This window comes from Callospermophilus lateralis, chromosome 4 (genome assembly GCF_048772815.1).
Source record: "Callospermophilus lateralis isolate mCalLat2 chromosome 4, mCalLat2.hap1, whole genome shotgun sequence".
In the NCBI taxonomy this organism is placed as follows: domain Eukaryota; kingdom Metazoa; phylum Chordata; class Mammalia; order Rodentia; family Sciuridae; genus Callospermophilus; species Callospermophilus lateralis.
Window position 1 is genome coordinate 16,257,561 of NC_135308.1, and position 15,939 is coordinate 16,273,499.

At 42.5% G+C, this 15,939-nt stretch overlaps 1 protein-coding gene across 5 annotated transcripts in view; it reads right to left on the bottom strand.

The window, feature by feature from the left end:
- Window positions 1-15,939, bottom strand: part of Sh2d4a (SH2 domain containing 4A) — a 62,962-nt gene that overhangs the window by 20,706 nt on the left and 26,317 nt on the right. For 4 of the 5 annotated variants that reach the window (XM_076853631.1, XM_076853629.1, XM_076853630.1 and 1 more), the window contains exons 5-7: window positions 9,200-9,280; window positions 5,138-5,249; window positions 2,903-3,101 (exon numbers count right to left, since the gene is read on the bottom strand). In XM_076853631.1, coding sequence (XP_076709746.1) covers window positions 2,903-3,101; window positions 5,138-5,249; window positions 9,200-9,280 — 392 coding nt within the window. The remainder of the gene's footprint in view (window positions 1-2,902; window positions 3,102-5,137; window positions 5,250-9,199; window positions 9,281-15,939) is intronic. The other variant, XM_076853633.1, reaches the window with a different exon arrangement.

Sequence of the window (15,939 nt, forward strand, 5' to 3'; positions counted from 1 at the left end):
GTCAGCGCTCCAAAGACAGGGCTGAGATGCTGGATCCCAGTTTTCTTTCTAATTATGGACATCTTGACCAAAGTTCTTTTCCTAATTTTTCTTGGCACTTCTTAAATAATCTTTTGCTGAATTTAATATTACCTTTTCTGTTTGGTTTTTGGGGCAAGTGGCTAGATATGGGACCCACCCATCCCACCGTCAGACTTCTGAGCTAGGATCCAGTAACATTAGGTATTATAAGTAACCCAGAGATGATTTAAAGTATACAAGACTCTGTGCCAAGGTTATATTAAATACTGCATTTCCTATAAGGGACTTAAGCATCTTGGTTATCTTGTGGTATCCTGAAACTACTCTCCCACAGATACTGAGGGACAGCATGTGTGTGCCATCTGTGTACACACATACAAACACACACACACACACACACACACACACACACACAACTATATACATCTCAACATCTAATTACATGGGCTGAGCTAATGAGCAGCTGGACTCTTTGCATACCACCATTATACTCTCCCCAAGGGTAGACAGAGGGAAGAACACAAATCCATCTCCTGTCCTTCCAGTACCAAAGGGAAAGTCATAGGTATGACCTACTGCTGTGTTAAAACCTAGATTTAAATTCATTTTTAATGGGAATTAGAAGGACCATTAACTTCCAATTAAAATTTCAGAAAATAACCATTAAAAAGTTGAAATATACTTTTCAACTTTTTGAAAAGTTGAAAAGCACTATTTTCCAGCACTATTTTCCCAGAGAGCTTTTGCAAACAAAAGAAATCACATGTGATAGATAAATTCTTTCCTAATGTTTTCTTTATTTGATTTTTCTCTTTTTTTTCTCTGTTTCCACTAACCTCCCGGACTGGCTTTCTTCTCTCCCCTATTTTGAAGAGGTTTAGTTGTACTAAAAGATAGTCTCAAAAACACAAAGTAAAAGGAAAAAGATGGTTTGAAGAGTTGGAAGAAAAAATAAACAACTGGATCATTTTGAAATAAATTCAGTGGCAGGACTTGAGTTCTGGTATGTAAACAGGTTTCCACTACAAAAAGCAATTAATAAATATATTTCAAAATCCTACTTAATAGCAGAATAATCCTGAGCAGAATTCACCTAAAAATAACAACGACAAATAATCTGGGTGAGCCGCCGGAATTTCCTGTAATGTAAATTAATTTATGGTCTTCGTGCTTTCTATGATAATGTGCATTACTGAGTCACATGTGATGTGTATTACATATACATACATACATGTATATCTGCTAATACATGTATATATTATTCCTCATGATTTTCAGAATGTTTTAGAAAAAATATGCTATAAGATTTGACTTTACTGGAAAGCCACCATACATAAATGAGATTGTATGATATATTCTTGTACTAGCTTCTAAGTGAGGTTCTTTTTCTCCAGAAAATCCTTGAAGATGGAGCAAAACTCTAAAGACACAGGCCCTGTCTTCTCCTGGGCTGGCTCCTGGATGACCTCTGGTCACTGTGTAGAGCCCCAGGCTCAACCCCACCCAGCCTGATGCAAGAGGCACCTCAAGCAGTACCTTAAGTTGGAAAAAATGAGCTGAGCACAGCTCACAACAAGAACTACCCTGTTAGAAAGTCCACCTTCGTTGCTGCCAATCAAATGCACTGTGCTCTAAAAATACTGCAGGGAAGGGACACATCACAAGGCCTTCTCCCATGCCACCCTTGGAAAAACCGGAGCACAGGAGTGAGCCACACAGACAGCCCTGCCCCAGGCTCTGTGACCAGTGTGCACACAGACAAGCCTCATGGTGGACAGGGCTACACATGGGAGCCTGATCACAAAACTAAGGGGACATCTATCTCTTGTTTTGCTGTCCATAAGGAAAAAAGATCATTCCTCCAACTGTCATTTTGTAGAACGTGGTCATTTAGGGTTGGTCCCCACATCTCAAAATGGAACTTTTCAGTTGAATAAGTAGAAATAATTATAGCAGAGAAAAAGGTCCACCTTTGTGTTTCCTCTGAGGTCATAATCCCTGTTAAGGAACAAAATGAAAACAAAAACCTTGATGATAACGACCAGCTCCAAGTCAAGGGAGATTTTGTTCGGTTTTCATTTCACCACACCCCTAACGAAGAAGTGTTTTTAGCTTTTATTTCAGAAGGCAAGGCTAAAGACAGCTCTGATTCATTCGATCCATAATTAACTTTAAACATTTTCTTTCTAAATATTAGAATATTAGGGCCGGGGGTGTAGCTTACCTACCATGCATGAGACCCTAAGTTTGATCCCCAGCACCACAGAATTAAATAAATATTAGAATATCCAAAAATACTACGATGTCAATAGCCAGGAAAAAGTGATTTTGTAATCAGTAAACATGAGGGAGAGAGGTCTTCCACTGTGGTATTCTTGCCTTTTTCTCCAGGGTTTTTCCAAAACAATTGTTCTTCCTACTGCCCCCAAAGCCTAGGAGCAAAGTTTTCATTGTTACCAAATAAAGTGTTTATTCAAAAAAGGAGCATGTGCAAATTCCCAAAGCATGAAATCAGCCAGGGATCTCAGCAGGAGAACTGCCATCCATCCCTAGTCCCCATCGGTGGAAACTTAGCAGTGGTGATGACATTGAAGTCCACCAGCCCGCAGGGTCCTACTGCACTGTCCTTTTATCACTAGAGGCATCCTGAGCATCCTGCGCTGCTGGGCGGGGCTCAGGGAGTCCTCTTGCCTCCAGCCATCCTCATCACAGACTTGCGATAAGAGAAGGGTGAATGCTGGGGTCAGGAAGCAGGGCTAGAGGTGAGGCTGAGTCCACCAGCCTCCAGCCAGTCTCCCAGGCCCACGCCCACGCCCACCACATGACTGAGCTTTGATTAACCCATCCCAAGGCTGCGCCTAGAGCCCCTGCTGGTTCTTACCCAAGAGGCTTTGGGGGGTGTCCCGCTGGGGGTAGGAACTGAGGCTTGGGTGGAAGGGGAGGCCTTCTGGGTTTCTGAGGAACACTCAGTCCCTCACCGCTTCTTCCTCTCTGGGCTGCCAGGGATAACCTCTTGTAGTCTTCCCGCGCCTGTTTAGCCAAGGAGCGTCTCTTCTCATCAGCTGCTTTGGATTTTCTCACTAGAAAAAGAATGAGGTTTGAGAAAGGCCCACGTCAGCCCACGGAGACAGGAGGAGACGGTGCATCACGGTGCACAGTGCAGGGTCTGGGCAGCTAGTCACCTGGTTCTACTGAGAAACAGTCACAGGGATGCCCCTTGCCCAGCTCCTAGGGCTAGCCCAGCGCTCACTCCCTCTCTTCATCTGGGAGCTGGGGGATTTTCACTGGGAGCAGGGAGGGCTGAGAAAGAGGTGGAGAACATGTGCAGGAACTTCCTGCAGTTGGCAAGACCAAGCCTCAGCGAAGACCAAGGAGGCAGGACCCCTGGGGGCATGTGGCCTCAGACAAGGTAAGGAGCAGCACAGCTTGCCACAAGTCATGCTCAGAGTCTGCCTGGAACTGAACCACAGGTGGCCTGGCCTGACAGAAATACCCTTGGGGATTATAAGTAATCTAGAAAAGACTTAAAGTATACAGGAGGAGGTGCCTGTATGCAAATAGTGCATCATTTAATATAAGGAACTGGAGCATCCTCAGATTTTGGTCTCTCCAGGGGTCCTGGAACCAATCCCCTGCTGATACTGAAGGACAACTGCCGTGTGTCCATGTGTATACACACACACACACACACACACACACACACACGTCCAGAAAATTGTAGAACATGTTAGAACATGTCAAAGTACCCCAATACTGTCTTTTAATACTATTTGTAAAAGAGAGAGTGTTTTGTTTCAGCCACATAATGTCAAAGACTCTAATGTGAGATGAAAGAATAATTTTTATTGAGTATATTTACACTTCAGGCTTTATTGGTCAAATCCTATTATAGTTGACTTCAAAGAGATACCAAAAATATTTCATCATACTAGGATTTCAGGGCCCAGCAGAAGGTGGTTACTGGCTGGATCTTGCAAATATTTTCTCTTCACAAAAATTATCATTTTAATGGCATTTGTTGTAATGGGACTGCAGACCATTTTAGGATTCTCAACACCTTGCCAATACTGCCACTCCTGTTCTCCTGCTCAGCCTGCCTCAAGGGGTGATCTGGCTGTTCAGACTTCTTTGTGCATGTCAGATGGAAACCCTGATCCTTTCTCCAACATGAATTCCCTCATCCTCATCCTTGAGCATCCGCAGCTTGGCCTTCATTTGCATTGGCTATTTTTCTCCCCATGGGGCTTATCTCTGGCAGTGCCAGCTCAAAAGGGGGTCAGAGTTGGGTCAGAGGGATACTAATATATCGAGCCTGTTATTCCGTGTTCTTTAGATTACAAAGTTATGTCACATTGAAACATCACACTATACCCCATAAGAACACTTGTTATGGGTCAATAAAGAATAAAGCTTTTTTTGGTATTGGAGATTGAACCTAGGGGTGCTTAACCACTGAGTCAATCCCCAGCCTTTTTTACTTTTTTTTATTTTGAGATAGGGTCTTAAAGTTGCTTAGGACCTTGCTAAATTGCCAAGGCTGGCCTCAAATTTGCAATCCTACTGCCTCAGCCTCCAGAGTCTCTGAAGTTACAGGTGTGCACCACTGTGCCAGGCAAGATGAGACTTTTAAAATGCATTCACTGTTGAAAATGTAGAGTAAAAAAGGAAACTAATAAAAGAAATGAAAATTAAATCCCACCTCCTCAAGAAAACTAATATCAGTATGTTAATAACCTTATAGTTTTTTCCTTCCTAACTTAGACTTTCTAAAGTAGTGATATTTTCACACTATTTTATGTTTTTTCTTCTCTGAGCTGAAGAGGTCACTCTTCCATAGACACTCTTCCAAAGCACGTTTGTCATAGCTACATGCCATCCCATCAGCAAGAGAGCTCATCATTTTGATGGTATAAAGAAGAATTGAAAAATCATTCTGCAATTCAGAAGTAGCTCTCCTAGGTCTTTGAGTCATCGCTTAGGAATGACATTTGAGTAACAATTTAGCCTGACGACATCTCTCAACCACCCACTTTCAGTGCTTCCTGGACTCATAGTTTTACTAAGTGAAAGATGCAGCTGAGGGACTCAAAGGAGCTACTGGGGCCTCGCTACTCACGGGAGGCCTGCCACTCGGAATCTTCTTTCCAGTTTTTATAAATCTGCTTGGTTTTATCTTCTTCCACTTGTTTTATTTCTTCATCTTGTTTTTCCTTTACCAATTCTTTCTTCTGTTTAAAGAAACAGAAACAAGCATCGGTGAACAAATCCAACAGTCTCTGTGAGGAGAGGGCAGTAGGCACCTGACTTGTGTTGAACCCTCTCTGGCCCACGAGGGAGGTGATTTGGTATGCGCAGTACGTGCAGCAGGCGTAGGTGCTACCTGGTTGTGGAATTCCAGAGCAAGTCACTGAACTCTCAAAGGCTCTTTCCCAAAAGCAAAAAGGAGAAAACAGAGTTACAGTAAAGGTTAAATTTATTTATTTATTTATTTGAGGGGACTGGGGATTGAACCCAGGAGCACCCTACTACTGAACTTTACCCAGCCCTTTTTAAATGTTGAGACAGGATCTCACTAAGCTGCCTAGGCTGGCCTCCGACTATCCTCCCACCTCAGCCTCCTGAGTCTTTGGGATTACAGGCACATACCACTGTGTTCAGCGATGAGGGTTAAACTTTTTAAAGTGCCTGCGCAGTCCAACATACAACACACAAAAGCTCAGTAAGCTGAGCATGGTGGTGAATGCCAATAATCCCAGCTATTGGAGAGATTAAGGCAGGAGAATCTCAAGTTTGAGGCCAGCCTGGGCCATTCGGCAAGACCCTGTCTCAAAATTTTAAAAAATGAATAAAAAGGGCTGGGGATGTAGCTCAGTACTACAGCACCACTGTGTTCAATCCCCAGTGAGTGAGAGAGAGAGAGAGAGAGAGAGAGAGAGAGAGACTCTTTCAATAAATAGTCTTTTCTCTCAGGCATAGCACTTAGGTGCTCCAAATATATTTCCCTAAAACAAACACACTATTTCATGGAACCACAGTAAACACCACTTTACAGTGGCTGACAGGTTCCACAGAATAACTGCACATTCCCGGAGCAACCTCACTGGGTCTCCACCTGTCCTCGAACCACATGTTCCAAAATGTGATTTTAGGAATATTTTTGTTGTTGCTTAAAAAGCATCCTTGGAGAAGGGAAAATGCAAAATAAATGTCAGTGTTCCTCTAAAAAGGGAATTCATTTTTTGTGTGATAAAACACACATGACAAAATTTACACTCCTCACCATTTTTAAGTACCGAGGCCTGATGTGTCATCAAGGGAATTCATTTTAAACTAAAGAGAAATGAACAAACCAAATCACTAAGACCTAGAAAGTACTTTGATTATCTAGATGCGGCCTTCTGAGTGCTCATAATACAACTGAATTTGCAACTTTGGTGAACTAATGAAGCCTCAGTTAGCTAACTAATAAAGCAGGCTAACAGGCCAGAGAGGACCGTTCCCTCCTCCTGTTCTCCAGCTTCCTTCTCCATCACAAGGGGTGGATTCTAGAAGGAAAAAAGATCTCCTTGCTGCAAAATTCTTGCTCTACAACTAAAATATACATAAACCTTGATGTAGAGAAACTTGTTTTTGATCACTCTGGGAAGTCATAAAGCACCGTTAATGTAGTGACAATTCATAAAGTGTACTTCAGATGTAACTAAAGTTGTCCATCTACTGTTTTATTTTCTTACATTATTTTCCTGCCTCGAGCTAAACTCCTTTTGTTTGCCAATACATGCATTATAAAAACCAAGGAACCGCTTTTGATGTTTGAGATGACTGTTAAAATTTGCCATCCTGAACTGAAGCTGTTTACAAGACTGAAATACATAAATAAGTCTGCCAGCCACTTCCAAACTCAAACAGAAAAAAAAAAAAAAAAAAAACCCAAGGTGAAGAGCTCTGTTCTTATTTCACATGCATATGTATTTATTTCTAAGTAACTAGAAACATGATTCCAACATCCAATCAGGATTGTCATGGGTATTGTTGCTTAGGATGAGCAAGAAGTCAAAGACATGAGAACCCTGAAGGAAAATTAGTAAGTGACTAATAGCACAGGTAGCACTTGGTTGATAGGTGACAGGTGACAGAGATGCTGTGTTTAGTAAGTCTCCTTTCTAACCTGCACCACACTTACATAGGCACAGCGGGGAAGGAGATAAAATGAGCCAGTTCACAGACTAACAGCAGATGAGGTCTGGCCCTGACCCCTCTATTTCTTCAAAGCAGCCAGAAGACTTCAAAACTCATCTGAGTTACTCTAACAGCAGGACGCTGCCATTCATTACCGTTGTTCCAGAGAAACTTGGGAAGTGGGCCTGCTCACTTTCTCTCCAGTTCTCTGCCACTCCTTAGCCAGGTCAGTGAGTGTGACCTCAGTGCCTTCATCCCTGCGGCTCCCTTTGCCCTGAACACGCTTCCCCCAGACACACCCCCACATCAAGCCCTCCCTTGTTCCTTCAGGTCTCAGCTCCAGTGCCACCTTCTCTGACCTCCTCCCAAAAATAACAGCTTGACCCCACCAGCATCTCTCAGGGACTGCATCCTGCTGTATTTCCTTATCCACAGGGTGACCTGACATCAGCAATTCAACATGTGTGTCCTCCATTCAAAATACAAGTTCCCCAAGGGCAAGGATTTTATCTAATGTGTTCATATAATGCATCCCCAATTTCCACACCAGTGCCTAGCACACAGTAGGCACTCAATAAATGTTGAATGAATACAAGGATTCTTTGCCTTTCTCAACTGTCATCATTTAAGATGATGTAATGTCATCTGGGCAGTGCTACTGAAAACTTCTTTACTGCAGCTGTTTTGGTCAAGGGTGCATAGAGTCATCTCTCAGTACCCCTAGAGACTGATCCCAGAACTCCCAGTGAGTACCAATATCTCTGGATACTTAAGTCCCTTATATTCAATAGCCTAGTATTCGCATATAACCTACACACATGCTCCTGTACACTTTAAACCACTTCTCACAATATCTAATGCAATGTCAATAGTTGCTATAATGCATTATTTAAGGAATAGTGAGGAAAAAATCAGTCTGTATATGTTCAACAAAGATGCAATTTTTTTCCAAATATTTCTGATGCATAGTTGGTTGAATCCACAAGTGCAGAACCCATGGATACAGAGCGCCAATTGTATTACTTCATTGTTATGCATGCAGGGATCAGAATTCCAAAAATTCATCACAACTTTTTTAGACATCAATAGACCTTTATTTTATTCATCTATTTATATGCAGTGCTGAGAATCGAACCCAGTGCCTCACACATGCTAGGCAAGTGCTCTTTCACTGAGCCACAACCCCAGCCCCTCATCACGACTTCTTGAAGTCTCAAAACTTTGAGCTCTCCAAGTTCATGCCTGTCCTGTAGAGGGATCAGGGAACTGATCACACAGTCCCTAGGAACATAGACCTGGGCAGCCTCCTCCACAGCCCAGTCTTTCAGGCCTGGGCAATTTGGTATTTTCCTTCATAGACTGGTATCTTACCCTGCTTTTTCAGACTATCTGTGGGTCAAATTCTACTTCAGTTTCCAAGTGCCAATCTACGCCTCATTTATTTTGAGCAATGTATGATCTGTTCACAATGAAGCGTGATGGGCAACGTGAAGTTTGGCTTGGAGGGAGAATATCGCTTCTAGACGGATGGGGAGTGATCTAGTGCCTGCGGGGGTTCCTGGCTCAGTGAACAGGGACAGCACAAGACTCTGCTCTTCCTCCAGAGCCAGGCTCACAGAAACAAGGAGCACACCAGTGACTGCACTGGAATTCACTGCTGCTGCCAAGGGTGGCGCGCCATTTATCACGCTCTGAAATCTGTCTCCCCCTCCCACCCTCCTGTGTTTGCAGCAGCCCAGGATATCGCCTCTGCCTTGGCTCATCCGTGACTGGTTCAGCAGATACATCTTGGCATCTGTTCTTTCCATGACATTCAACACGTTCCCAATTCGGGATTAAACGGGGGAAAGATGAATAGCTGTGTGTGCAGCTTTCAAGACAGATTTCACATTCTGTTGCTTAATTTCACTCCTGCATGAGACTAATTAACTAATTTGTGAAACATTAGTGGAAATGGCTATGCGCTGAGCTCCCTGAAGACAGAATGTAAGTCTTTTACCTGGTAGAATCCATATGCCTTCATACGATTGATAGAATCTGCCAACATTTGTTGAATATTTCTTGATGAACTGCAGGATGACTAAAAATTAAAGGAAATACATTTTTATAGCATTTAGAGCTGCAATGCAATTTCAGAAGCTAATCTGTCAATATGTCCCTGGTGTCTGTTCACTAATGCAGCCCCCACCCTGACATGAGTTTCTCTTCCAGTGGCACCTGAGTTTCTGAGCCAATCTTGACTAGCACAGAGCACAGGAGGCCTCCCTTAGCATCCCCCCTTATAGGGCATAGAAATGAATGACTGCCCAAGAGCCAGAAGCTGATAGTTTGGTGTGTCTTGCTCCCATCTGGCCCTGGGGAACCTGAGATGATTTCTAGACAAAACTTTACTCCGTAATTTAAATCCTCTTCTTGCTCCATCTCTGTATTCCATCCTCTGCTTCAGTTCAGACAAAAGGAGTGCCTTCGTCCATGGCACGGAATTGCAGGATGCCTTGCCCCTCCAGGACGGGAGATGTGTGGGGAGCACCAGTTTGCTGCCACGGAGCCCTGCCAACTGCCCTACCTGGCTCACATGCCACCTCACTTCCCTGCCCTGGTTATCCAGTATCTAGGTTTCTGGGGCTCTAGATGGATTTCCCAATAGGCAACCTTCCAGATCCATTGCTGGAATTCCCCAGCATCTTTCCTGCCCACCATGTGCTGACCCCTCTGGCACTGTGAGTGAGCTGACAAATCACAGTAGACTGCTCTTAAGACCTCATGGCCCTGTTCCTGTCCCTGGCCTGAGTGCAGAGCCCAAGCCAAGTCCCAGCATGAGTAGCTCCGTGCTCTGTATTGCCCCAAACAGCCACCCTCCAAGCTACATGACTGTGACTTACATGACTTGTTTCTGAGGATTCATTCCTGAATTTTGGCACAGATTAGAAATTGTCAGCAAATTTTCATCAAAAGGTCAGTGCTGATATTCATAAGGGTACTGCAGGGTCATTACCATGCCATGGAATAAACCCGTGGGCACAGACTGCCAGCTCTCCTAATCATGTTCTGTATTCACAGCAGCTGGACATACGGCTACCCAGCCACACTGCATTTCCCAACTGCCCCAGAAGTTAGATGTCCCCAGGCAAATAAGGGATCTCTAGGCAGGTGATAACTGGCATTTGCCTCTTCCATCCAGGCCCTCAGAATCTTCTTCACACACTCCTCCAGGCGACTACCCCCTCCTCTGGGCCAGAAGGGTAACAGTGGCTATGCTCCCACTAAAGATAGCCGAGTCCCTGAAGGCTGAGGCCCTGAATGACTGTGTGGAGCTGAGCCCCCCTGAGTCAGAACATGCAGCCCAGACGGTTATAACAGAGAAAATTAACTTCCCATTTTGCTTTGTCCATTGCATTTTGGGTCTCTTTGTTTCAAAATTTTAGTTACCTTATCTGATAAAACTGGCCACAGTAGCTACGGGTGGCACATGTGAAGCTCTCTGCTGAGATGACTTTTATTCATCATTGGTGGTATAATTAATCCTAATTCTACAAACAGTTATTAGTCACAAAGGCCTCCGATGACCAGGTTCTGATGAGTGACCTGGTACTATTTTTACTCCACACATCTTTGATGGATGGGTACATGAGCCTAATTTTCAAATGAGGAGACTGAGTCTCAGAGGAATTGCATAGTTTTCTCAGGATCACACAGCTGCCTTGTGCCGGGGTTTATGCCTTTTTGCTATGTTTACATTGTAGTGATCGGAAAATGAAATAGGAAAATTTTCTTAAGCTAATTACTTGGCAACAGAAGGAATCTATAGGTTTCCCAATCACCACTTACCATATTCCCACTCATTTTCTTTCTCATTTTAATATTACAAAAGGATATTCAGCATCTAAAGTAGAAGAGTACAGCAACCATTTCCTTTATTTATAAACAAATTAGAACTGTTCTAACAGATTTTGTGTAAGTCCATCTATTCAAGAGTCCAGGAAACTCTGAAAATCGTTGGATGCATTTCTACCATGAGGAATGTGAGTTTTGAAAGTGGGCTCGCTCTCCCTTTCCTCGTGGATCTAAGATCCATAGGACACTGTTCTGCAAAAAGGATCCGTTTCCCGTATGTTGGAAACTGGGAGGCAGGCGACCGACCCTCCTCCGTGCTTTTCTCAAGTGTTAGAGATGATTCCCACAGGTGCTGAGCCGCACTCTCAGAACCAGAGGAACCAGACCTACTGCTTGGGATCTTAAATGTCCCTGAAGACCCTGTCTCACAGGCTTGGTCCCCAATGTGACACCACTGGGAGGTGGTGGAACCCTTAAAGAAGTGAGGCCTAGAGAAAGGACCACGGGTGTCTAGAGGCCGTGCCCTTGACAGGTGCCTGATCCCCTTCTCTTCCTCTCTTTTGTTTCCTGGTCATGAAGCTCTGCTGCACTGTCCCCTTGTCATAGGCCCCCAACAACAGGGCCAATCAATCATGGACCAAAATCTCCCAAACTGGTGGCCAAAATAAGCCTTTTCTCTTCACAGCTTGATTACCTGTGTGTTTTTTTTTAATGCAGGTGGAAAGCTGCCTAGCACACCTTTGAAATGTGTGCTTGGAAAAGTGGCGCTTCCTCACCACTTGAATTTTAAAGGGACCTTCGTTTCCTCCTCTCGTCACCACATGCCCTTCCTTTCTTACTGCCATTTTCTGTATGCTCTCTCCTTTTGCCCTTAGCAGATGTGATGAGGCTATTAATCTACATAAAACTACCCAAAACTAAGTACCGATACATGTGCCAGACAGTGCAAAGGGAAGGCATGGTGCTGGGGACGAAGTGGTCCCTGTGGCGGTCATCACCGTCTGCATGGTGGTCAGAGCTGACGTACTTTCTCTGTCTTTGGAGTTTTAGGTTCTGTTTGCAGCATATCAAAGTTCACAAGTTGGTTCTTGAAAAAAAAGAATTTTAGCCTAAAATTGACTCATTTAACCACCACTCCAGGGGTAAGTACTTCTATTCAACTAAACCACAATGTAAACCCTAAGGCTATTATATTCCAAGAACCACATTTTTAAAAATTCAGCCCTTCTTTGGGCTGGGATTGTGGCTCAGGGGTCGAGCGCTTGCCCATCACATGTGAAGCACTGGGTTCGATCCTCAGCGCCACATAAAAAAAATAAATAAATTTAAATAAAGGCACAATGTTAACCTATGACCAAAAAAAAAATTTAAATTCAGCTCTTCAAGGTGAAGTAAGATTTACCATTATTCCAAAGTGTTAAAACACTATGAAGAACTTACGACTTGCATAGAAAAGTTACATCTGCTAAACCTAATTTTCTACAAATCCAGGAAATACACCCAGCACAGTGGTATTCCACTAAACGTAGTGTCATCCAAAGAAATTTCCTTTATTAAAAAAATAGATTAATAGGCTCAAAAGTGATGGCCTATGATGCAAAGAGCAGAGGGAGACTACTTCTAAGCACTCCCAGCATCCCCAGAAGGATGAAGAGCCTTCTCAGAGAGGGTCCCACGCCCTCTCCAAAGCTTCCTTAGGACGCTGAGTTCCAGAGAATACACTGGGAATACACTCCTTAGTTATTGCTACACAAAAGAAAAGAAGGAACAAAGCCACTCTACCTCTAGAATTTTGGCTTATCAAGCACTTTCAGTTCTAATACATCATTTGACCTTCAGATCAGGTATCAGAGGAGATAGTTCCAAAGAGGTAAGGTGGCCTGTCCATAGGTAGAGGGTGCGGACTGCAGTCCCTGTCATCTCCATACCTAAAGCTTGCTCCTCCCATGGGTCTCTCAGGGAGAACATTGTGCCCTCTCGTGCACGTCAGCCTCTGCAGTCACCTCCCATTTTCTACCTCAAAGAGACCTCAGCAGCTGCTGAAACGCGGGCCCAGTTGAAGCAAGCCTGTCTGCATGATTTGCTCTGTTTAAAATAAACACCGCCATTAATATTTATGCAAAGCTCCCCCAAAATAGAGAAATTGAAAGCAAACAACATCAGAAGCTAATGGACCTACTGCAGACACCAAGTCGGAATGAAAATCCCGATTAGATCTGAGAGTGTAGTCCACCCAGACTGGCCAAAAGATAGTCTTTTTAAGACAACTGCAAAATGCTGTTGGAAGAACAGCAATTCAATCTACACAAACAATCGAGTAACAAATGGATGCTGCTGACAATATCCATATTACATGGTTATGAAGTACATCCCCCCCAGGGATTAGGTGTCCTATGAGAAGGATTATCCTAGGTATATCCACTTTTTAAACTGGATTGAAAAAACATTAATTCTGGCTTTTAAATTAATATTTGCTTTGTTTCAAAGCAGGGTTCAGCAATCAGACAAATGCCAAGTGCCTTTAATTTCAACTAAACCCAGAATCTCCAGTAAACACAACAATTTTGGCATTTCATTTCTGCACTAAAGATGAAAATGATGAATTGACAGGATAAAATCAAGAATTTATTTTTGGAAAAATACTACTAAGTTTTCACACAGCCTATTCTCCTACATGTCTTAAATCCATGGTGTTCCTTAATAGAATGGTGGTTAGAATCATACTCTCCACATGTGGAGTTAGTGTGCCAGCTCATTCACCACCTCCAGATCCCCAGAAAACAGAAGAGGGGCCCCCACTTAGTAAGGCCTCAATATATTTTGCTCAATGAATGAACACATGTGAAATTCATGGAACACCATTTCAATGATTAACAGATACTCAATCTAGTTCTACTATTAATCAAGACAACCTGAACTCAAGTACTCTGAAAATCAGTGATTTAGAACTCACTCCTTTTGTTAACCAGGTCATTGACATAATCAGATCATCCTCTTCCCAACCATTTTAAATTAAAAAGGAAATTTCTGAATGATGACTCTAATATTGTTTTTTGAGCATACCAGGATCTAGCATTTTTCTTCTAAAATAAGGAGAGGTAAAATAATGATGTGCTTTGATAAAGTTACAAAGAGTAACAACAGAAAGAGAGAGAGAGAGAAGAATATTTTCCTAAGGCAAATAGATTAACAAGATGAGAAGTGGGACAATATATCTTCTTGCTGTAAACACGGTACGTGATTCCTATAGTGATGTTAGTGATGTTACTGAAACATGAATCAAGACAATGAAGACCCGAGGAAACCTTTGTCCCATTTCTCTAGTATTGTTCCCAGCAAAATCTATGCTCAGAGACTACTGGGTACTCTGACTTGAAAGAACATCAGACTCAAACATGATGCATGATTCAAAGGCACACCTTTAAATAATATATTGTCTTTACTGAGTTTATTTTCAACACTTTAGAGCATAAAATTGTCATATTAGATGAACATTTGTTCACTTCTATTGCACCTTCCCCTACAGCTCCATAAAGCAGTGCACAAATGATAGAACTAGGCAGCAGTCTCTCCAGAAAATGCAATAATGCAGAGCTGGGAAAAGTTGTTGAGGAAAAGCATTTCAGAAACGAAGAGTTTGAAAAGCCACTTACATCCCATCCATAGAAAAGAAGAAAAATAGCCAGGCATGGTGGCTCACACCTGTAATCCCAGCAGCTTGGGAGGCTGAGGCAGAGGATCATGAGTTCAAAGCCAGCCTCAGCAACACTGAGGCATTCAGCAAGTCAGTGAGACTCTGTCTCTAAATAAAATACAAAATAGGGCTGGGGATGTGGCTCAGTGGTTGAGTGCCCCTGAGTTCAATCCCCAGTGCCAAAAAAAAAAAAAAAAAAAAAAAAAAAAGACAAGAAAATAAAGGAATTATAAACTATTAAGTATAAGTAAAAAGTAATAAAGGATCATTAAGAGAGCATTCCGAGTCTTAAAAACCTGATTGATTCAGGATGTCTTGATACAATGGGACAAAAGAACCTAACTGCAAATAGTAATAGAAAATAATATTCATATCATACATGTTACTTTGTAAAATACTTTCATATATATTATTTCATTTGATTCTCACATTAGCCCAATGACATGTAGCTACTATAATCTCCATTTCATAGGTCAAGAAACAGCCCCAGAGTTGAATGAATGACCTCTAAAAGTTCAACTTGACCTCAAAAGTCTCCTGACTCAGGATTCCTTATCTTTGTTCCCTGCACACTGCTTCTAATGAGGTGGATAAGTGAATCACTGCAAATATCACTTCCCATCACTCACTGGACAGGTGAGTCTTTGCAAATATCACTCCCAATGTAGCTGTGTGTCAGGAAGTTGATAACCAAACAAAGCTGAGTTCCCAGTTTCATCATGTACAATCCTCAAGACCAGAAATCTGGTTTTCTCTCTTCTAATTTACTTGTTATTAAGCTTTTTATTTAAGATCCTTTCTTATTTGTTTGTTTTTAAAAAGGCCCAACAGATTAAATGGCTTTTAAACTGCTATCATTTGGTGATTCTATCTTATTTAAAATTTTATTCTACAAGCTACCATGAAATTCTATCACAGTGACATGGAAGCTACTCAAGTCATTATGGAAGTCTGATTACGGCTCTACTCTTGAATTAATAAGAGAAGCACAACTATTCCTTGTGTGTTCTTACCTGGAATACCCAATATTTTATCTCTCATAAAAACAACACTGAGATGCTTCCTTCATGTACACTGACCAGAAGGGAATATATATCAAAGGAAACAGTCACTAGTTTGGGGGGGATTAGACCCCTTCTTTCTTCACAACTGACTCAATCCTCAAAATTCTGGCTTGCATTTCAGAAATGAACCATCTCATTCTGCTTCCA